The 22,313-nt window shown below is 47.6% G+C and overlaps 2 protein-coding genes across 2 annotated transcripts in view; both read right to left on the bottom strand.

The window, feature by feature from the left end:
- Positions 1–4,003: 4,003 nt before the first annotated feature.
- LOC130107014 (class E basic helix-loop-helix protein 40-like) lies at positions 4,004–8,362 on the bottom strand. Its single transcript, XM_056273402.1, has 5 exons — positions 7,903–8,362; positions 7,693–7,756; positions 7,280–7,387; positions 6,428–6,551; positions 4,004–6,037 (listed from the first exon to the last, which is right to left on the bottom strand). The coding sequence occupies exons 1-5, from the start codon at positions 7,974–7,976 to the stop codon at positions 5,115–5,117; spliced, it is 1,293 nt and encodes a 430-aa protein (XP_056129377.1). The 5' UTR covers positions 7,977–8,362; the 3' UTR covers positions 4,004–5,114.
- Positions 8,363–13,987: 5,625 nt separating this feature from the next.
- LOC130107877 (inositol 1,4,5-trisphosphate receptor type 1) overlaps positions 13,988–22,313 on the bottom strand; it is a 204,821-nt gene continuing 196,495 nt past the window's right edge. Inside the window, exons 56-58 of the mRNA XM_056274659.1 lie at positions 17,732–17,892; positions 15,852–16,013; positions 13,988–15,265 (exon numbers count right to left, since the gene is read on the bottom strand). Of these exons, the coding sequence (XP_056130634.1) occupies positions 15,179–15,265; positions 15,852–16,013; positions 17,732–17,892 (410 nt within the window). The 3' untranslated portion in view covers positions 13,988–15,178. The remainder of the gene's footprint in view (positions 15,266–15,851; positions 16,014–17,731; positions 17,893–22,313) is intronic.

The raw sequence follows: 22,313 nt of genomic DNA, 5'->3' as shown, positions 1-22,313 counted from the left end.
AGAGGTTGAGTCCAGCCAGCTGCCACCATGTAGAGACTGTCTCTTTATGCATGTTCAACGAGCCAACTATCAGGCAGCAATATGGAAGTGCTGTCTGCAGGCTAACCCTGTGGTGCCAAGCCCTACTGAGTATGGATGGACAGACGATGAAGGCAAGCTGGCCATTTACTGGATGCGCTCCCCACCTGCACCAGATGTGGTCTTGGAAATGCTAACATGCAAGTGTGTGCATTCATGCAAAATGCCAAGCTGCATGTGCCTGTCAAATGGACTTCCATGCACAGACATGTGCAGGTTACAGACCTGCAGTAACCAAAAACAGCAGGATGGTCCAGAACTGGACTTTGAACTTGGGGAGTCAGATGATGAGAGAAACGAGCAGTTTGATGAATGACAGTGTGATGATTCTGATGGTATTACTGTGGTAGTAGTCTATTGATGCACAGGATGTTGATTCTGGACTTGGTTACCCAGAGCTTGATAACAATAATGTAACCATATTCACATATACCCATTACCCTACCCATTACCATTACATATACCCACTAATGATATGGGATTACATGTATCATTGACTAAGTATATGTAAATGTCAATGTTGTTTAAAATATTAAAATAGTTCATTACCTCACTATGGTATTCCTTTTTATCATGTATTTTGATTGTGTATTTAAACAAATGTATAGAGACCAGTTTGTGACCTAACTGGCTTTGGTCTAGTTCTCATTTAAGGCTCACAATCACCTCACACAATGAAATAGTATGGGTATATTATACATTTTCTGAATCTTCACAGTCCTGTGAGTATTCCAGTTTTTGTGTTTTGTGTCCCTGATATTCCTAGATGCCACAGAGCTAAAAGAAAGTATATAGTTTAGGCGAAAATTGCAGAAAGATGTGTGTTATTGACGGGTTGAAGAGCTCAAGTGACCTCTATATTTGTGAGAAATATCCACAACAGGGCTTGAATGAAAGCTAAGAAGGTCCCCTTTAAAATGATACCAAAGACAATATTATAGAACATTGAAAAATGTCCTGACCATGAGGCTAAACCAGGATATGCACCAGCGTCTAAAATGCAATTTAGTTTAGCGGGTGGTTAACTTCATGAGCTGATAACTGTGATACAGCTGCCACTCAGGAATGGTTATCATACCAAAATATCATCTACAGACATGGATCCTTTCAAAAATTATAAGTAAGTTTTGCCACCTTGAGTGTACCGAAATATCGTCTGGCCCATGGACTATATCTGTCAATAAACGTTGTGTCCCCATGAACTGATCCAACCTTCTGTAAATGGCGTCAATAGGTTGTGCGCACTCTATTTCACCACTAGGTGGCAATGTAGGTCTAAAGATCTGACGACATAGTAAAGGACAAACTCAAGCGGTGAACTATGAGACAGACATAGGCTTCAGAAAAGTATTGCAAATGACGAATCAAGGGCTGTAACATCAAGTGAAACGGAACATAGTTGCCCCGAGCCCACAGCAGTGCAACACAAAGACAAAGACACATATCCAAACTACAAAACAAACCCCTACAAAAACACATATATCCAACATATATATATATATATATATATATATATATATATATATATATATATATATATATACTATATATACTATATATATAAATCACTGTCCAAGAGAGCGAACGCCAGGATGACAACATCATTGCACGTTGCCCGTCTTGGGAGAGAGGTCCTCCTCTTGCTCTCCCTGGGGTTTCTTCCTATTCTTTCTCCCTGTTAAAGGTTTCTGAGGAGTTGTTCCTTATCCCATGTGAGGGTTAAGGACAGGATGTTGTGTTGCTGTAAAGCCCCCTGAGGCAGATTTGTATTTTGTGATGTTGGGCTATACAAATAAAACTGGCTTGAGTTGACTGGGAACTCCCGGTCTGCATTGGCTAGCAGTTAGTTTAGCCTGCCCCGCTTCCGCGTCCTGTCAGACCGCCCTCGGCGTTTCCTCCTCGGGGGCAGGGTATCGAATCTACAGGTAACACACCATCACCAGAGGCTGGGATCTCTTATACGCAGAGACTGAATTTGATGGACAACGTTTGGAAAGAAGACCATCATCCCAGTTCTGACAGGGATGAGCGATGAGCTCAGACAACAAGGAGAGGAAGAGGATAAACTCTAGGAGTTAGGACGCAGTCTGGTTTGGCAGGAAGCAAAAATAAAAATGCATTTTCTATCCTAAAAGCCCATTGGTGTTCAGCCTGCTGATGACCAGCCAGCATTATGAAGTATTACTTCCTCTGGTGTTGGTACTGTGATGATTTAAGGACGTCTCTGGTCTGGTTCTTGGGAATTTGAACTTTACTGTTGTTGTTGTTGTTGTTGTTGTTGTTTTCTTCTTCAAGTATTTGTGGGCAATAAACCACGTAAAATGGGAAACACCTTCCAGGTTATTCTGCCAGATTATTCTGACAGGTTATTCTGCCAGATTATTCTGCCAGATTATTCTGCCAGGTTATTCTACCAGATTATTCTGCCAGGTTATTCTGCCAGATTATTCTGCCAGGTTAGTCTGCCAGATTATTCTGCCAGATTATTCTGCCAGGTTAGTCTGCCAGATTATTCTGCCAGGTTATTCTGCCAGATTATTCTACCAGTTTATTCTGCTAGGTTATTCTGCCAGATTATTCTGCCAGGTTATTCTGCCAGGTTATTCTGCTAGATTATTCTACCAGATTATTCTACCAAATTATTCTGCCAGATATATTCTGCCATGTTATTCTGCCAGGTTATTCTGCCAGGTTGTTCTACCAGGTTATTCTGCCAGATTATTCTGACAGATTATTCCCACTTCTACTGGTTCTCAGAATATCTGGGCAGTATTTACTCGTATATGTTCACTTATCCTGGTTAGTTATAGTTACAGTTATAGTTAGTTATATAGATAGTTACAGTTATAGTTAGTTATATAGATAGTCATAGTTATAGTTACAGTTATAGTTAGTTAGCGAGTTAGTTTATAATGATATAAAATAACCAGTTCTTAAACTAGCCAGATGTAAACTACACTATTTCACTGTCTCGATGGTAACATCGGTCTGACTTTATTAAAACTACCAAACGCCACACCACACAGCCACCACACAACCACCACACAGCCACCACCACACAACCACCACACAGCCACCAACACACAACCACCACACAGCCACCACCACACAACCACCACACAGCCACCACCACACAACCACCACGCAGCCACCACCACACAACCAACACACAACCACCACCACACAACCACCACACAGCCACCACGGTGACATTCTTTCATCAGGACTGCAAACACAATTCACACAGACATGTGGTGTGTGTGTGTGTGGATGTGGTGTGTGTATGTGTGGTGGTGTGTGTGTATGTGGTGGTGGTGTGTAGAAGTGGTGTGTGTGTGTAGATGTGGTAGTGTGTGTGTGTGTATGTGGTGGTGTGTGTGTATGTGGTGGTGTGTGTGTGTGTGGGGAAGTGTGTGTGTGTGTATGTGGTGTGTGTGTGGTAGTGTGTGTGTGTGTGTGTGTGTGTGTGGTAGTGTGTGTGTGTGTGGTAGTGTGTGAGAGAGAGAGAGAGACATGTGGTAGTTGCGGAGGGCACAGCGTGCTACTCAGCTCTACCGTTACATAAATGTTCCCTCCGATATGGACGCTGTGGCTCACTGACACAACCTGATCTGATCTGGATACATTACTGTTCTGTAATACATACCCCCCCCACACACAATCACATCCACACACACACACTACCACATCTACACACACAGAACCACACTACATCTACACACAACCACATCTACACACATATAAACACAAATACCGCCCCCCCGCCCCCCACACACACACACTATCACATCAACACACATACACTACCACATCGACACACATACACACACTCACATATATACACTCACACACACACACACATGCGCAAACACACACTCGTCCTCACCCTCGTGCGACATAGAAGACAGGGCAGCAGGTGTCCACGGGAAAAAATACTTTATTAATAGGCTTACATACTGTATGTCAACATATATAGACAAAATATGTACACAAACATCTCTCTGCTAGGTCCCAAAATATAGACTCTCAGTACCTCGCTCTCTAGAAAACTAGTCCCCTGGTACAACGGTACATTCACGGCACTGCTCGCCCCGCCGGGACTCACGCCGAGCCCGCGCAGCACACGTCCGGGCTGCACCGACTTACAAGTAGAAGGCAACATCATCATCATCAACAAACACCAGGCTTGCCTGGAGCAGAAAGAGGAGTGGGGTAAGCAGACCGGGTCCAGCACCACGCTACAGTCTGTGCACGTGCTCCACGTGCTCCACGTGCCGGGGCAGGTATCAAAAATAGAGATGTACAACAAGACTATTCACAATAATTACAGGAAGTCCCTTTCAGCTGTCCGGAGCCGTCAGCAGACGACTGGCCGCACATCCGGGCGTGGTCACGCGTCAGCCCCCGCCTCCACAGCCACCAGGGGGTGGAGCCTTCCGGTTAAGGGTGCCAGTCATCTTGGGAGCTGGGTCAAAGGACATGTTCAGTGATGGTAGCAGTCAGCAAGGACACACAGACAGCATGAACATCTAGTGAAGGGTTACTGCTAACGTTTGGTACGTCTCTACTCGCACGAAGACGGCGTCTCTATGGCAACAGCTACGACCGAGACGCGCCGCGGTGTCGTCACGATGTGTGCCTCGGCAGCATCTAGAAACGTCCTCCTTTACATTCAACCGAGTGAGTGAGTGAGTGTGTGTGTGTGTGTGTGTGTGTGTGTGCTGTGAAGATCCAGCTGAGTGAGACGCGTTTGCGCTCTGAAGAAAAGAGTCCTAAACATTCAGGCAGCGCTGAGGGCCCAGTTCAGCCCCGCTGTGCGCCGTAATGCAACACGATGGATGCTGCATCCCTCCTCCGCTCCTCCTTCAGGCTTTCTGGAAGTCATCTCTTCTTTTCTTTGACCTCTCGGCTGAAGAACAGGGGAGGAACGAGGATGGGTTACAGATCGGTTTGTGTGTGTGTGTGTGTGTGTGTGTGTGTGTGTGTGCGCGCAAGCAGTTCCACTTTCTGCAGCACTGTTCTTGTCTCACATCCCCTCAGTCTTTGGTTTCCAGGTTGAGAGGCGGTACCTGCTTTAGCGCTTGCAGAAGGGCGGGGGAGTCCATGGGGGTCTGAGACATGGTGGGAGCCGGAGAGCCGCCTCTGGGGGATAGCATTAGCTGGGGAGGGGGAGCTCTTTCGCCGGGTATGGCTGGGGCAGAGCCTCCCATCCCGTGGTAGACGATGGGCATAGCCCCCGGGTACCAGCATTTCTCCAGCATAGGCAGGTACGCTGCAGCAGAGGGTGGGATGAGGTAGAACGGCATGCAGAGGGGATGCGGAGGCGGTGGCTGGTGGGGTGACACACTCATGTAGCTACTATGGCCGCTTGAGGACGACGACGAGCTTGACGACTCTGCGCCTGAGAACGATTCGTCCTCGGAGGACTCCGCCCTGGGCCGCTTGGGGCGTGGCTCATCACCTTCCTGCTTGATGCCGGAGCCCTGCCTGTCACTAAGGGCTCTCTTCAGTTGGCTCTCCTGGCTGTAGTAGTCTGGCTGGCCCTGCGGTGGCCTGGACTCGCTCTTCTCCAGCTCACCTCCGTAGCCGCTATCTGTATCTGTGTCGCTGCCGCTCTGCTCGCCACTCACCAGGGCATAGGCCCGCTGGATGACAGGCACACAGTTCCTTCCATAGCCCTCCACCGGTTTGGGAGGTAGGCTGGAGGGCATTTCCTTGTAGGCCTGATGCTGGTGGTTGGCAGGGACTTCCTCAGGACAAGGGCTAGGGGGGGTGCGGGGCCGGAGGGGGCCCTGAAGGACTTCTGCGGCCATTTTGTGCAGGTGGTTGATAATGTGCGGGGGCTTGAGCTCTCCTTCAGCCTCCTGATTGGCTAGGTACTGCAGAATCTCCTTGGCACATATGTGGAAGCCAGAGCGGAACATCTCTTCCGACTTCTCCTGACTGACGGGGGTTTGATCTAAAAACAGTACGAAACACATGGAGATGTAGTCAAAAACACTGCAACTCCCATAACCACCGGCTACAATGACATGAAGTAGAGCTTGTCTAGCTGAAATCTATTTTTATGGACCCCCCCCCCCACATGTTGGCAAACATTCTTTTAATAGCTGCATTTCCAATTTCCTACAGTGCTTCTATGTCTCAAGATTAGAATGCCTGCAGGCCAGTTCTCCTTAACCAGTCAAGGGCTATATTTAAAGTCAGTTATTTGCCATGCAGTTCTGAATAATCCTGCCATTGTTTGTTCTGCTCAGTGATTTGCATGCTGTCCAACAGAACCTTCCTGCTCAGCCAGTGTTTGTTTGTACGCGTTTGCCTGCGAGCGCACGTTTGATCCCCGGCTCACCGATTTGCATGCCGTTCTGCAGAGCGAGGATCTTCTGCTGCTGCTGCTCCAGAAGAGACGTGAGGGCTTTCACATGCTTGAGCGTAAGCTCCAACACCACAGCCTTCTCCAGATGGCCCAGAGTCTGAGGGAGAGACACGCTGTCAGCACATCATCATCATCTCTTATATAACCCAGATCAGCTACAGCGCTTCTGCACATGTTGACGGGACACGATCCCTGCGATCAACACTGCCACAGCAGCAGACATCAGCCAGTTAGATTAGATTGTTTTATCAGCCACACGACCGAGGCCGGTGGAATTTGTTTTTGGTCCACATTACACTCTGCAGCACAACACATACACGGACAACAACAGACACCCCACATATTATCACGAACAATGCAGTTACACAATAGCGGAAATAAACACATCATGCATAACAACTAGGTGAATGGTGTTGTTTATGCCAATGGTGTGCGAGGAGGGACTATAGGGGGGGAATTCAGAGTCCTGATGGCTAGGGGGGAAAACTGTTTGTGAAGCATTTAGTCTTAGTGGACTAAACGCTTCAAAAACAGTTTTTCCCCTACCAGACCACCATTCAGTAGAGTACCATGAAAGACATGTTGTGTAGCTTATTCAGTAGTAAACCGACGCCACGTAGTCAACGCAAACTAACAACTACTACCCAGGATAAACCCGTATTAGTGAGATGTTCTCCAGTCAGCCTATCAGACCTGGAGACGCGTTAGAGCGACACGGTGCAGTTCCCCCGTATGACCACTAGATGGTGGTCATGATGTGGCTGAAAGCCGTGAACACAGATCGCGTGTGTGTCTCCGGTATCTCAGCGCTGATAGCAAACATACCGTGAGTTTCAGATGCTCGGGCAGTAAATCCTTCAGCTGGGCGATGCACTCGTTTATCCGGTCGCGCCTTTTCTTCTCGATGAGTCTATGCGGCAGCTTGTAGGTTTCCTGTGAGGCGGAGAAGAGCGGCAGCACAGCTTTTACTCTCAGGCGACCTGAAATCATGCACAGTCCGTTCCGAGGAGCGGCAGCAGAGGCAGCGGCCGGCAGGGCTCCGGGAGTTATGTCATAGCGCAAAATAGGTCAGCCTCTCCTGGGCCCGCGACACACGGCTGCAGATGTGCACCAAAGTCACCAGCCTCGAACCAAAACCCGACCACTTTGACACGAGGCCAACATTCCTAACGTCAACGACACAGTAAACAAGTTGCGCAATGCAATGAAGGATATCAGGAAAGAAAATTGCCACCAACCTTGCTTTCCTCTCCTCTCTTGAGTCCTCTCCTGGGTTTATAAACATACATGGGAAAATCCATCCTAGAGAAACGTCGAGAAAAGCCAACAGTGAGCGAACCGGGAAGTGGTCTGGTTAAAGGGTTAAGGTGCACGCAGAGAAGGCTACACAGAATGACAGGAAGCACAGATCCGGTCTACTTTTAACATTTCCCCAACATTGCGCTTACCCCTGCATGTCCGAGAGCTCTGCCGTCTGGTGTTTGGGCAGAGGAGGAGGCTGCCCGCTCGGGATTCGCTCCATTTTCCTTTTTACTCCAGTTACGCAAAGCAGAGGTACGATTCCAAGGCGCGGACGCTACTGCGCGAGCATTTACGGGTTCTCTGAACGGAAGTAGAAATGGCTCAAAACGCGTGAAAGTGTTTTCATCGACAAAACTGGCGACGTTTCTTAACTTTCTCTCATCCCGATCCTCTCGAACGCGACGTGAGACCAAATCCCCAGTGTGTCTCTGCAGCCGTACAGGCGGCGCGGCGGAAGGCAAACGGGTGACGGCGCGCTTAGGAAAGTGGGTGAGGACGGAGGTCGGCGTTAAATAAACCCATTCTGCCGCTCCGGCCGACCTGCCTCCGTCACATGAGGCTCACGTGTCAAACGGCGCTGTGTGCCCGGCGCACGGACCGCCCACTTTCTGCCGAGCGGCGCTCGTCAGTGGGCGCACGGAGCCGTGCGTCAGCGCGGAGGGCGGCGCGGCCCCGATCCCGTGTACCACCACGCGGCACTGTATGGAAACAAGGGGCCGGCGCCACGGCGCAGGAACGTGCGAGCGAGCAAAACAGGCCCAGGGCACGCGCGGCCTCATCCGAGTAGAGCGTTTAGACCCCGTTTCCCCTCAGGCCTGCATAAAGGATCCGGATCCGGATCCTGAGATGCGCTTTTTATAATCATGCGTAACTGGTAAGCGTTTGAAAGGCCATAATTTATGGACGATCTGGATCCAGGATATCCGCGGGATCTACGGCTCGTAACCATAGGCGCCTTATTATTACTTTAGACCCTCGGGCTACGGACGCTTTGGAGCCCCCCACCCCCTCCCCCCTCAAAGAATCCTTGTTCTATGCGTAAAAGCGCATCACCACGCGTGTTAACGTGGTCCAACATCCCACCTTATAAACGAGCCCAGCTCAATCCATTTCACGCAGGAAGCTTTATCACCAAGCTGGTTAAAACGCCCCGCCGAGCTGGTAGCTCAGCACGCAAGCATTATGATACACAAAGCCATTTCCAGCTGCATATGAATCCAGTCGATATTTTTGGAGAACATAAACTAGAGCCGATTTGCCTATTAAGGAAGAGAGAGCCAGAGCACAAGCAGTTCATTGCATTCTTACACATAATAAAGTCGAACTTGCAGTATTATTGGTGGCCACATGTAAAAGCAAGTCGGCGTTTGGCTCATTTCCCTCTTCTACAGTTTTCCATCTCAAAGATGAACGCAAAATGCCAAGTTAAGGTAATTGTTTGCTAGTTTTTTTGGACAAATGTGAATAAACGAAGTCCATGTTCCAGCCTCAGTTTTTCAGCCCAACGCACATGTCAGAGCGCAGCGACGGACGCCAGGCCTCCCCTGGTGAGCCTGATTTATGGATTACTGATTTATTGATTGATTGATTGATTCCCGATGGGTCGTCGCACATTGTCTGAAACACACCGAGGCTGGGACAATGCCAGTTAACAACGGCGGACCATTTCCCAAGCAATAGACCCTTCTTGTCTTTTCTCATTGTGCTGCAGCAGCGGCGGAGGTGCCAACTTGGCATATAATGACATATACAATACATACAGGACATGCACAGACACACAACATCAACAACACAGGGCCCAGGGGTACAGGCAAATTTAAGGGTGAGGAAAATATTCAAAAGTCAAATCACGGTACCATCTTGGCTCAGAGACGCTCCAATATCACACCTGCGAGGCCACACAGGTTGCGCATATCCGCACAGTCCTCATTACTTCAGACTTTGAATATTTTATAATCTGTCAGTGCACGTGTACGTGCGTGGATGCGAGTCCCGTGGCAGACCGCTGACGTCACGCGGATGTCCTCAGGACACACACGTCGCACGGCTTCCTCACCTGCCCGCCACCAGCACAACGCAGCCTCCCAGCTCACTGAGACGTCTCCCCCACACGTGTGAACACCCTCCAGACCAGGCTGGGCTGAAGATGGCCGCAAGAAACCAGCGACACGGGTCAACGCGCTGGCCTGTATACCGTGTGTGTGTGTGTGTGGGGGGGGGGGTCGTGAGGAAATGACAGCCGCAGCTCGGATCCGTTTGTAACTATGTGGAGACATGCTCTGGGAGGCTTTGGAAGAAAAGTAGATTTTGAAGATTTGGTTTTCCAGGACTGCATGCTAAAACCTGTTTTGCTGTGTGTACGTGATCAGTTCCCATGCTTTAAGATGGTTTTCTGAAATTTTCCCCACGCCCTTTCCTTTCTTCGGAGCCAGAGCGAGAAGTTCCCTTGTTATGCCTCCTCCTCCAGGTCTTTGAGACCCTTCCTCAGCTGGGAGCGTGTGATCCCAAGAGACTTCAGGAACCCCTTGATGGATGTTCCAGTGTAACCTCTGCAGCCAGCTTCCACTGGATGGTTGAACGCCCTCCACCCCTACTCGTGAGTGAACAGCTGCCAGTTCTGTGTACGGTTCCTTCTTTCTCTCGAAGGCAGCCTCCATTCCCTCTTCCCATGGAACAATCGCTTCAGCCATAATGACCGTCCTAGCAGAGGAGGACCGGAGCATGATATCTGGCTGTAGGGGGGTTGTGGTGATCTCTTGTGGGAACTGCAACTGGCGGTTGAGGCCAGCTCTCATGCTCAGTTCTTATATACCCTATAGGGTACACCATTTGGTGTTCCCGGGTGCTGATGCAGCTCTCGCTCGCTCTACTACCAGTTTGACTTCAGACCATTTGGGGGAAGTGGCGTCAAACTGTGAGGAGGGCTCGGGTGGGCGAGGTACATGCCCTGTTGATCCAAGGGGGCTCTCCTTTTGGCTATCACTGAGCTGGGCTTTAATGTATTTCTCCAGCTCCTGCTCGGTAGTCTGCAGTGTCCTGGTCTTCCTCTCCTCCAGCAGGCCTTGGGCGTACTTGAAGGGGTCCCGGAAGAAGCTCACCCTTTCACCCTGTGGCTTCTACGTTTCCTGATCCTTTCAGCTAGCCTCAGGTGTGTGTCTTACTTTAATCTGACTCCACGTGTTCTTCAATCCCTCCTTTCCCGGGTCTTTGGCTTTCTTCCACGATTTCTGGAGGTTTTCCTGTCCCGTTTCCCTCTCCCGTCTCCCGGCCTGTTTGTTTGGGAATGTTTCTCCTCTGAGGCATCTCTCCAAATCTCTCTTTGCCTTCATCGTGGATGATGTGACCGGCGATGTTCAGGCTGGAGGCTGTGCTGCCTCTTAGCATGTTCTGCAGGGAGGAAATTTGTGTTGAAATACTTTTCTCATTGAATTACTTTTATAAAATGTAAATGCAGAATACTCCAAAAGTAATTTTAAGTATTTAATACTGTAGCGAATTCAGGGGGCAAGCACAGGTTTTCAGGGCAATAGCACGTCCCTAATATAGTTACCCATGTTTTACACAACAGTTCCTCTGCAGTTCCTTGTAGCTACATTAAATATGGCTACACCCCCTCTCAAAACTCCTACAGCTAAGTATGTAGGGATTGTATTTTTTTCCTCAGTGCCAGAATCAGAATCAGAACCCTGTTTATTGGCCATATAGGTTTACACTACATGGAATGTGACTCCGGTTTGGTGGCTCTGTCAGTGTCCTTAACATAGAATAACAACACTACAACACCACAATCTTCACATACTATATACACAAGGACTGCCTATATACAGGTGAAGCAGGGCAGGCGGTATGTCAGTTCTTTCATTCAATTTTTACATTTCCAATTAAAAGCTACCATCGTTTCTACAGCCTTGATATGGGCGCGGAAAAGGGCCGCTCCAACATTTAGACAGACAGACTCGTCTTTTGTGGTTCCGTTGGTAAGGCTCGACTTCACTGCCAGGATTCAGGCTTCGGTTTCCGGGTGGGGTCAACCATACCGGAAGTGCGAGGAGCTGGTGAAACCAGAGACTCTGGATAGAAGTGATTTGCACAGCGTATGTGGAGGGTTGTTTGGAGTCGGCCTGTCTGATAGTACGGGCGCCCTCCATAGATCCAGGGTCAAATAAACCATCCCCCGGTAGCAGTTTCCGGAAGGTTCTGCCCGAAGACAGCCTTTGTAGACCAACACCCAACTTGCTGAGCCGCGCTGAATCAAAACCACGTAACGTCCTGCCCGCTTCCCAAATGAGGGATTAATTTAGGTAGTAACCGGAAATGACGAATCTATCCACCCATCTGTCCAGAGGCAGGCAGAGCGCGAGGGAGAAACCCACCTCACTCACCCGATTACCACCTCCATCACGTCTACCTGAGTTCCGCAGGTGAATGTTTACCCTCCAAAGAAAGCCGCGAGTAACGCGGTCGAGGGAAGAACGGTTCCTCGGATAGGCTGCACGCTTACCGGTCCCGAACAGAACAAGAACGTTAAGAAGTGCTCGGAGGGAAACAGCAGCAGGCGACACGGCTTCCATTCTCCCGCTCATTCGAGGCAGATCGTTCTTCCGCTTCCGGTGTGGGAAGATGGCGGCGCGAATCCGCGTCGGCGGCGGCCTCACCCAGTGCCGTCCCTGCGGCGTCTTTGTCCACGTCTGCGTCCAAGTTTGTTTCGTCGTCGTTTGCTGGCTGGGCGAGCTCGCACTGGATCGGCCGGGGGAGGGGCCTGGCCTGCAGCGTCCGGTGGGCCCAGGGACCACGGCCCTGCCTGGAGCTGTACCGGAAGAGGTAGCACCGGGGGCGGTCTGACAGGACGCGGAAGCGGGGCAGGCTAAGCTAGCCCATGCAGACCGGCGGTTCCGACAGTCATCCTGGCTGGCGTTCCTTCTCTGAACAGTGGAGGTTTTGGGCCGTGTTGTTGAACCGTTTGTGGGGTTTTTTGTTGTTGCCTTGTTCTGGTTTTGTATGGTCTTTGGTGGTGTCGTTTTTGGGAAATTTGGGACGCGCGTTTTCGTCTCGTGTCGCACTGCTGTGGGCTGTGGGACACTAAACGGCCCCTGACCTTAGTTGCAGACGAGCCAGAGGACCGCGCGGCAACACGGGGCCGCCCAGGAGGAGCGGCAGGACGTCCCGAAGAGGGCCACGTCGGTTTTATGGGCGGAAAAACAAGTTAATGGGCGTTTGACGAGAGCGGGCCGGCAGATGAGATGTCACAGTCAATCTGGGGGCATTCCTGTGAGACGTGTGGTGAGCCCCGGCATTCAGCCCTGCCGGCTGGGATGAATGGCACCAGTCTGCTGCTAATGCGATAAACCGGGCCACGCATCATATGACCCTCATTCACCAGGCAACACAACCCGCAGCTGCGCGGAGGAGCCTCGCCGCGGCGTCCCCCCCCCCCGCCCCCGCCTTATCAGCTTGATCTGAAATCTGTTCACATCGTCTCGACCTTCTTGTTTGTATAGAGCAGTGTTTCTCAACCGGGGGTCCGCGGACCCCTAGTGGTCCGTGGTGTAATTGCAAGGGGTCCGTGAAAATAAAATATCTTTAAAAAAAGATCCTATGACATTTATAGAAATAGGATTATTTTACTCAAATGTGACTGAGACCTTTATCTACCTAAACTATAAAGGGTAACAGGACTTTTTTCTCTAATTACAGCTGTTTCACAAGTGTAATTTATTGTATTTTAATAAGAGATCTCGCTTCCGTTTGCATTGTTAAGTTACTGCATAAAAATTCTGTTGTTACATATATCTGAAAGTTACTGAATACATATTCTGTTTTGTTACATATATCTGAAAGTTACTGCATAAGAATTCTGTTTTGTTAACTATATCTAAGTTACAACTGAAAGCTCTTATTTTTGCCCCAAAGAGTGAATAAAGGCTATAATGCAATTTGAAATGCAGTTTCTACTGTTTCTATCAAATTGCAACCCCCCCTCCCCCAAGATCAGGTGGAGGGGTCCTCAGGGTAGATCAAAAATACGCAGGGGGTCCAGGACCCCAAAAAGGTGGAGAACCACTGGTATAGAGGATCGGAAACACTCATTGGCAGATCTTGTACACGCTTTATTAAACCGACTCCAAAGAATGGAATGTACAATTCATCCGTCAAACCCCTTGTTAGTAGAAAAGTGCAGTTTGGCCGAGCAGCATTCAGGATGACTGCTTTCAGTTCTGTGGATTTCTTTAATTTAAAAAAATTTTTTTTTTTTTACATGAACTCATATACAGTCAGTGACTTGATTTGTGCGCTACAGGGAAAAAAATCATATCAGTGTTATTATACCAGTAAACAGAATTAAGGAATGATTAAATAATCCGGTGCCGAAATACCAAACAAGGCCATAACATTTGAAACATTTTCATCTCTGCTCCCAGAATCCTTTTATTTTGGTTCTGTTCTCCTTCCGCTGGGACTCCACACCACGGCGCGTGTACCCTCCTCTCATACGGTCACAGTCACATCTGACGACAGAGCTCTCAAAGTTCAAGAAATATCACAAACAAAAAAACAGAGCTTAAAGAATGTGGAAGCTTTAGGGAACTCAAAATTTTCGACCCTGAAGACTCGTGGAAAGAGCAGAACTTTCATTTGAGGGCATAAGGAACTATGAGAGTTTGGTTATAAGGGAGTGCCTCCCGAGACAAAAGCTGCTATAAAAGGTGCTCATATTAAGTGGTGGTGGAAAATAAGGTTAACGCTTAGGATAATTTTTGAGGAAATTATTTCTCCCCATCAAATCTTAAATATACGACACTGTCATTTTAAATATAAAAGGCAAATAAACAGATTCCAAAAATAAGTTCTTCTCTTTAAGACGTTGCATATCATAAAGTATTCCTATTGGAGTCAGACAAAAGCAAGACACTGGACGATTTCAGATGACCTTTCAAACCTTACGTGACCTGAGGCTGCTGGTGAATCAGAGGCTTCACGCCCCCAAACAAGGCCACTCACGAGGAATACTCCCTCAGCTACAACTACTGAACTTTGGCACGCTGGAAGAGTGGTGAATAATATAGAGAAGGCAGGAAGCATAGCGGTGTTGAAGTCAATACGGTCATCTCCTCGACCTGGACAACTGGATCCTCACATCAACAGGCACTTAGTGCACACTCTGCACACACATCCACACTTCATACCGTGACTAACACACTCACAACATCTACTTCACTCAGAAAACTTCTGAAATGTGCCGTCTATAGAAGCACACACTGATGGCTGTGCTGTGTTGAAGTATAAAGTCAGACAGCAACCTAAGTGAGGTGTGCACAGCGGCATACTGGACACGTGCTTTGGCATTCTCCTTCCAACACATACAGTGGACTTTCTGGACTGTCCAGGCACTGTTGTGACTGGCCAGACAGAGTCTGGGGGTCTTCAGGCAGGCTGTTGGGGGTTAATGTTCATGTGAGGTGGGTGGCCAAGAAGACCGATCCGCTGTTTCTGCTTCCTCTGCTCTGTCATCTGTACAGGAATACACAGAACAAACCCATTACATGTTATTATATTCCTGGGCTGTAAACTACGGGCTAGCATGGACTCCTTGAACCCCACCCAGTATTTTCTCCATCTTGATCCTTGGTGGTAGGATCTACCAAGTCAGGAGGGAGACTTGACCTTCCCTGGTTCTTCTGCGTTATCCGTTCCCTTAATATTTAAATATTTCCATTCTAGAATTAATCTTTTGTGTCAGCTGTTGGACTGTTGTTCGGGTGGTTTGTCTTTAAACTGAACTGAATCTCATGTAAATCAGATGCAGATGAATATTATGTAAGCGATAATCCATGACAGGGTGTGTGTTAACGCACAATGCGGAGGCAAAGAACTGCCCAACGCGGAGCAGAGGGGGAGCACAAGGCGAGGTCCTCCTAAAAACTGCTCCAGATCGGAACAGTTACAAACAACATCCTAAAGGTTGCCAACGCAAACAAGACAAGAACAAGCAGCCTCAGTCAACCTAACCGAGTTACAAAGTGGTAGGATCAAAAGAGATAAATAAAAGATGAGTTGAACAAAAGAAATGTGACAGCTGTATTAGAACGTGATGTACCTGCTCCTTTAGCTCCGTTAGCTGTCCAGACAGGTTGGCCACCAGTCTCATGGTGGACTCCAGCTTCTCCTGGAGGTTCCTGATTTCATTCTGTTCACCCTCTGAATCACTGCTCACCAAGGACATGGCACGCATCCTGGGGAACCAGTCCAGGTTGTGCTCCTGGGGGCAACCAATCAAGGCAGGGGAAAGTTAGTTAGCCACTGACCCCCCCCCCCTTTCTCCCCAATTGTATCCGGCCAATTACCCCACTCTTTCGAGCCGTCCTGGTCGCTGCTCCACCCCCTCCGCTGATCCGGGGAGGGCTGCAGACTACCACATGTCTCCTCCAATACATGTAGAGTCACCAGCCAGCCACTTCTTTTCACCTGACCGTGAGGCGTTTCACCAGGGGAAGGTAGCGTGTGGGAGGATCACGCTGTTCCCCCCAGTTCCCCCTCCCCCCGAACAGGTGCCCCGACCAACCAGAGGAGGCGCTAGTCAGTGACCAGGACACATACCCACATCCAGCTTCCCACCTGCAGACACGGCCAATTGTGTCTGTAGGGATGCCCGACCAAGCCAGAGTTAACACAGGGATTCGAACCGGCGATCCTTGTGCTGGTAGGCAACAGAATAGACCGCCACGCTACCCAGACGGCCTGGCCACAGAGTTTTACCAGTGAAGCAGTGATGTAACTATTTGGAGAGGAAGCTGCACCTTGGCTGATTCTCAGGGTTGTTAGCAAAGAGTTATGTATGTTGTAACTGAGAACGAGTTATCCCAAATGCAAAAAAGGTGCTACCGATTGTAGCTGATCGAAATTGAAGCATATCATTCGAACACAAACTCACACAGGTGCTGCACAAGCAGATGCAGAAGAAAACATAATCCTGGTGTTTAATGTGGGTTTTGGAGGAACAGAATCAAATGGTGTTGTTGCTGCACAACTGACAAACAGAAACTGCCTGACCTCAGTCTGAGAACTTGTGACACTGAAACTGTTCCCGTAATCTTCCCACATTTCCATTTGTGCTTATCACTTTCTGATCAGTTTGAGGGTTGGGCAGCTGCTCATATGCAGTTTCACCAACATCCTGTCTCATGCTGTCTCACTACACCAGCGAGTTGGTGGAACGGAGAGTGAGCTCAGCGCCATCTCTGTTAGCCGAGGTTAGTTCATGACAACACATGACTGCAATTTGGTGTGTGCCTCCCATGTGTGTGTTATGATGAGTCAGAGCACGTCCGCAGGTTTGAGTCAGTGGCCTGTTGAACTGTGACTCTGCCTGGTCATGTTTGATGTGGTGGTTATGGCAATGGTTCAGAAATGTGAGCCAAAGGACCCCCGTCCCTGCCTCAAAAGTAAGATAAGTACATGCTCTGCAAGCAGCCAAGGCATACACTATTCTGCACAGAAGACGCAGAACAGGTTAAATGCTACAAAACAAGCTAAAAACTATGCTGTAATACACACTCTGTTATCCCAGGTCAGCAAACCACAAGTAAATCAGACAGTGTTAAGATTAAACCAACAACATATTCCTGGCAAACCCCTGGTTAACCTGTGGCTCTTCGTCTTGCTGTATCGGCACAGGGTACTCCAACACCACCAGCTGCAGCTCACACATCTCCCAGCATGGAGGCCAGCATGGAGGCTGTGGCTCATACGGCCTCCAGGACAATGTATAGGCACAGGGTACTCCAACACCACCAGCTGCAGCTCACGCATCTCCACCATGGAGGCCAGCATGGAGGTCTGCATGGAGGCTGTGGCTCATATGACCGCCAGGACAACGTAGCATGATACTGAGTGAAGCCCATTAACAGAGACACAGGCACGCCATCTTCTGAGGGTACTGGATGATTAATGTTGTCCTTGTGTGAGTTTGTGGTTTACCTTGATCATCTCAGCCACATAGCTCTCGGGGCCTGTGTACTCAGTGGAGTCCTTCACCTTCACCAGGACGATGAAGAAGAGGTAATGCCACATATTGTGCTCCTCTTTGATGTGCTCCTCAAATGTCACCGTCTTGTTGTCAAACTTGTCTCTCTCCAGACCTGTAGTGGGGCAACGCACACACACGCACACACACACGCACGCGGTGTAGTGCACACTTAACGCACATACGATGTCAGGAAGTCTGACTTCAGTTCAGTATTTGTTTCACTGCTTACATTACTGTGACTTTCCAGAGAAACAGGAAAGACTTACTTCCTCTGAAGAGATCATCTCATACCATCTGATAAGGCAAAAAACATCTGTCTGGGCCAGTATTCCCGTTATAGAAACAGCATTGACTATTGCAGAATGCTATTTATTATAAAAAACGTCCCTAAAATAAACAAAGGCAAACGCCCTACTGTCCATTCTGTGTATGTAAGCCTTGTTGAAGATCTAGCAGGTCAGAACAGAAGCTTATGTAACAGAAGAGACCGCTGACCAGATAACTAAAACAAGCAGATAACATGATATTAGCAACAAAGACCCACAAAAGATAGCAGCAGAGTGGAAATAGACATCGTGAGTCAAGGGGCACATGTAGCAGAAACAAACAGTTTCACAACTGGAAGTTAGGCGAGACACTGACGCGGCGGCAGAACTGGAGTGGTTTGAACGCCGGTGTAGTTTCAGGCAGCAAAAAAACCAGGGGCAGAAAAGAAAATCACCGTGTTTGCGTGGTTGACTTTGAGGGGGAATTTGACAACGGGGAACGCGTATTCAGGGATAGGGTTACGTTACCGCTCTTCCAAATTTTCTTGCCACCCCAAATGAGAAAAATGACTTCAGGTATTCCTGAGCTGACCATTACATTAAAGTATTATCGCCAAATTACCTCTTAAATGATAACAGAGTGATAATCTAAATCATAGGCGTTTCTAGCCCATTTTTGGGGGTGCTGCAGCACCCCTAAATTAAACCCCAGCACCCCTAAAATTGAAGAGATTTTTTATTTTTTACTGTATGTCCATGTTTAATAAGCTGAAGAAATGTCAAAACCATATCCAGTATATGGTTTAAACGTAATATTTTAACAACAAAAATACAGCACCCCCCCATGCTTCAAAAATGGTTTGATCCACCCCCCCAAATGTATCTTGCCTGGCCGGCCAGCACTCTGGGTGCTCAGCACCCCTAAAGCTCTGATCCTCGAATCGCCCCTGATCTAAATAGATCTTGCAGCCTCCTGAAGATCAAGTTAAGAAGTTAAACGCACGCCTCTGCCACCACACTCTTACATGGTCTGGTCAGAATGAGCTGATACTCATGGCCCAACTGGCCATTATCTCAGCCGGGTCATCAGTAGCCCATGCAGCTTGTATGTAGCTAGACGAATGAGGTATGACCATGAATTTGCCGTAAAATAAACCTAGCTAGCCAAGATCTTAGCTACATGTCTAGAGAGCACGCTCCCAACAATAATATCTGGGGCTCAAACAGGTTTTATTAAAAAATACATTTATTTTCAATCTTCGATGATTATTCAATATTATTCATTCTCCTAGCAAAAATCCTCACAATTCCAATGTGCTTATATCCCTTGATGCCGAGAAGGCTTTCAAGAGGGCTGAGTGGGATTTCCTATTCTCGACCCTGTCGAAAATGGATTCAGCCCAATTTTCGATTCTCGGATTAAATTACTTTATTCCTTTTAAATTAAATAATAAATTACTCTTTTAGGATATGGGAGTAAACCCCTACAGAAAATCAACGTCTACAGTGCTGTTGTTTTTTTGTTTTTCTTGCCCCTTTGTATTTGCTTAAGTCGGAGAGTACTGCTGGCGTTGTGTGGGGCTGCCGCTTCTCCCTCTCGTAGCCCCCCTTCCCATCCATCCCTGTATGTTTGTGCTGTTTATCTGTTGTCTTGTTTCACCCCGTTTATTGTAAAGCGACTTTTGAGTGTTTATTATTATTATCATTATTCCTCTGTTCACACAAATGGGTTTAGGTCTGATTAGTTCCCTTTACGCCGCCCGACCAGACAAGGCTGCCCTCTTTATCCATTTCTTTTCACACTAGTTATCGAGCCACTTGCAACCTCTTTGTGTGCTTCAGATACTTACACTGGAATCATCAGGAGAGAGAAGGAGCATAAAGTTTCATTATACGCTGACTACTTATTACTGGACATTTCCAACCCTCCCACATCCATTCTTACTATTACGTCCATTGTAGAGAATTTTGGCAAGGTATCAGGGTATAAGATAGACATCTCCAAAGTGTTCTATTTCCTAACAACGCTCGAACCCAAAAACAAACATTTAACTCTCACCCATTTAATGCTATAAGTCACTACTTAGGGGTCACTATCAGCAAAATATTCTGATTTATTCAAACATAACTTTTTAAAACTTTTTGAACGTACAGAACAAGCTTTTATAAAGTGGTCGAATCTTCCAATTTAACTCACTGTCCAAATTAATGCAATTAAAATGAACACACACACATACACCATAATAGAACTCTTTGACACACTTTAGCACATCAAGGTCAACGAAGATCTGCTACGCTTACACCACATTTCTTAGTAGAAAATGCAATTTCTTACATTATGGCTTCATCTTTGCCTCTTATACAGCCATCTTCCTTGTCTTACCGGATGCAAAATCCTTTATAATGTCCATCTGTTTGGCCAGTTCACACTCAATGGCAATTATTGCCATTATCACTGCTTATATTTAAGATGAACATGATTATTGCTGGCCTCCATGCCCCCCCCCCCCAGTGGCTGTGCCCCAAAAAGTTTTCCCCTTTTTACCCCCTTATGTGCGGCCCTGCTGTGATGCAATGCTTCAGTTGTGGCACAGAAAAGGCATTCACTCCTTCAAGTATCTTTTTATTGATGGTATATTTCCATTATTCAAAACTAACTAATCCTATCTGCCCCATACAAATTCCTTCAGTACGCAGCTTTGGTACAACAAATCACTAAATCCTTCCCCAACATTCCAATGGAATCCATATTTTTGTCAAATCCTTTGATTAAAGGAGGCACTTCCATGATTTATAACAATGTCATATGTAGATTGTACAATCCATTCATCCATCCTTTATCCAAACAGTTTATCCTTCTCTTGGGGATGCTGGAGCCTATCCCAGCAGTCATTGGGCGGCAGGCAGCGAGACACCCTGGACAGGCCACCAGGCCATCACAGAGCCGACACAGCCAGCCAGCCAGCCAGCCAGCCAGCCAGCCAGCCAGCCAGCCAGCCAGACAGACAGACAGACAGACAGACAGACAGACAGACAGACACACACACACACACACACACACATTCACACCGAGGGACAATTTAGTATGGCCGATTCACCTGACCTACATGTCTTTGGACTGTGGGAGGAAACTGGAGCACCCGGAGGAAACCCACGCAGACACGGGGAGAACATGCCAACTCCACACAGAGGACGACTCAGGACGACCCCCAAGGTCATCTACCCCTTGATCTAGCCTGGAGCTCGAACCCAGGACCTTCTTGCTGTGAGGTAACCACGCTAACCACTGCACCACCACGCCACCCTTTTAGACTGTACCACCCCCTTAAATTATCTAAAAACAGCCTGCGTGAACAATCTAGGAGTCGCTATCACAGAAGAACTATGGACAGAAGCCCAGACACTGGTACAAACACATCCCTCCTCAGTTTGGGCTGGACAAGGGCTTTTGCAGTTTAAATCATTACACAGATTACACTTATCAAAGAAAAAGCTCTGCAAAATGTATCCAAATATAAATCCAGCATGCAACCAATGCAGGCAGTCACCAGCCTCACAAGCCCATGCTGGTATTGCCCAAACATTACCACATATTGGCGAAGCATTTTTCAATCGCTATCAGCCCTGTTGATTCTAATCCACTGACGGCTGTCTTTGGAGTCAAAAGATCTGATTTTCAGTATAATGCGTAACATTTGTGACCATTCTAGCACGCAGACTGATATGACTGAAGTGGAAGCAAGCACAGGCTCCAACCCACTCTGCCCTTATGAAGGATGTTACGCAGTGCCTGCACTTGGAAAAAATTAACTTCTCATTGACAGAGTGTGAAGACAAATTCTACCAGATCTGGCAACCCTTTATAGACCACTTCAATAACAGTACGCTAACCCTTCCCACAAACTGGTCTAGTTTAAATGTGATTCACAAAAGCACAACCCATCGAGCTGAAATCCAATTAAAAATTTTCCCACCTTTTATTTCTATTTTTTCCCCTTTGCTTACCTCCATTATTCCTTTTTTCTTTCCTAAATAGTTTTGTCTTAATACATTTTCCTGTTGTCTATATTTGAACTAAATTTGCAATACATCCAAGGATCGGAAACTAATTTGCAATACTCTTTTCCACGTGTATGATAAGTCACCTTCAAAAAATTATTTCTGTTTTTACGTCTTTCTGTTTCATATTTAGTTATTTCTTGTGTTTTCTTTATATCTGTATTTAAAATACTTATTCCTATGTTCACAAACACCAACAAAAAGAGTT

This window comes from Lampris incognitus, chromosome 2 (genome assembly GCF_029633865.1).
Source record: "Lampris incognitus isolate fLamInc1 chromosome 2, fLamInc1.hap2, whole genome shotgun sequence".
NCBI classification, from domain to species: Eukaryota; Metazoa; Chordata; class Actinopteri; order Lampriformes; family Lampridae; genus Lampris; species Lampris incognitus.
The sequence above is the reverse complement of the archived record's forward strand: the minus strand, read 5'-3'. Positions and strand labels throughout refer to the sequence as shown.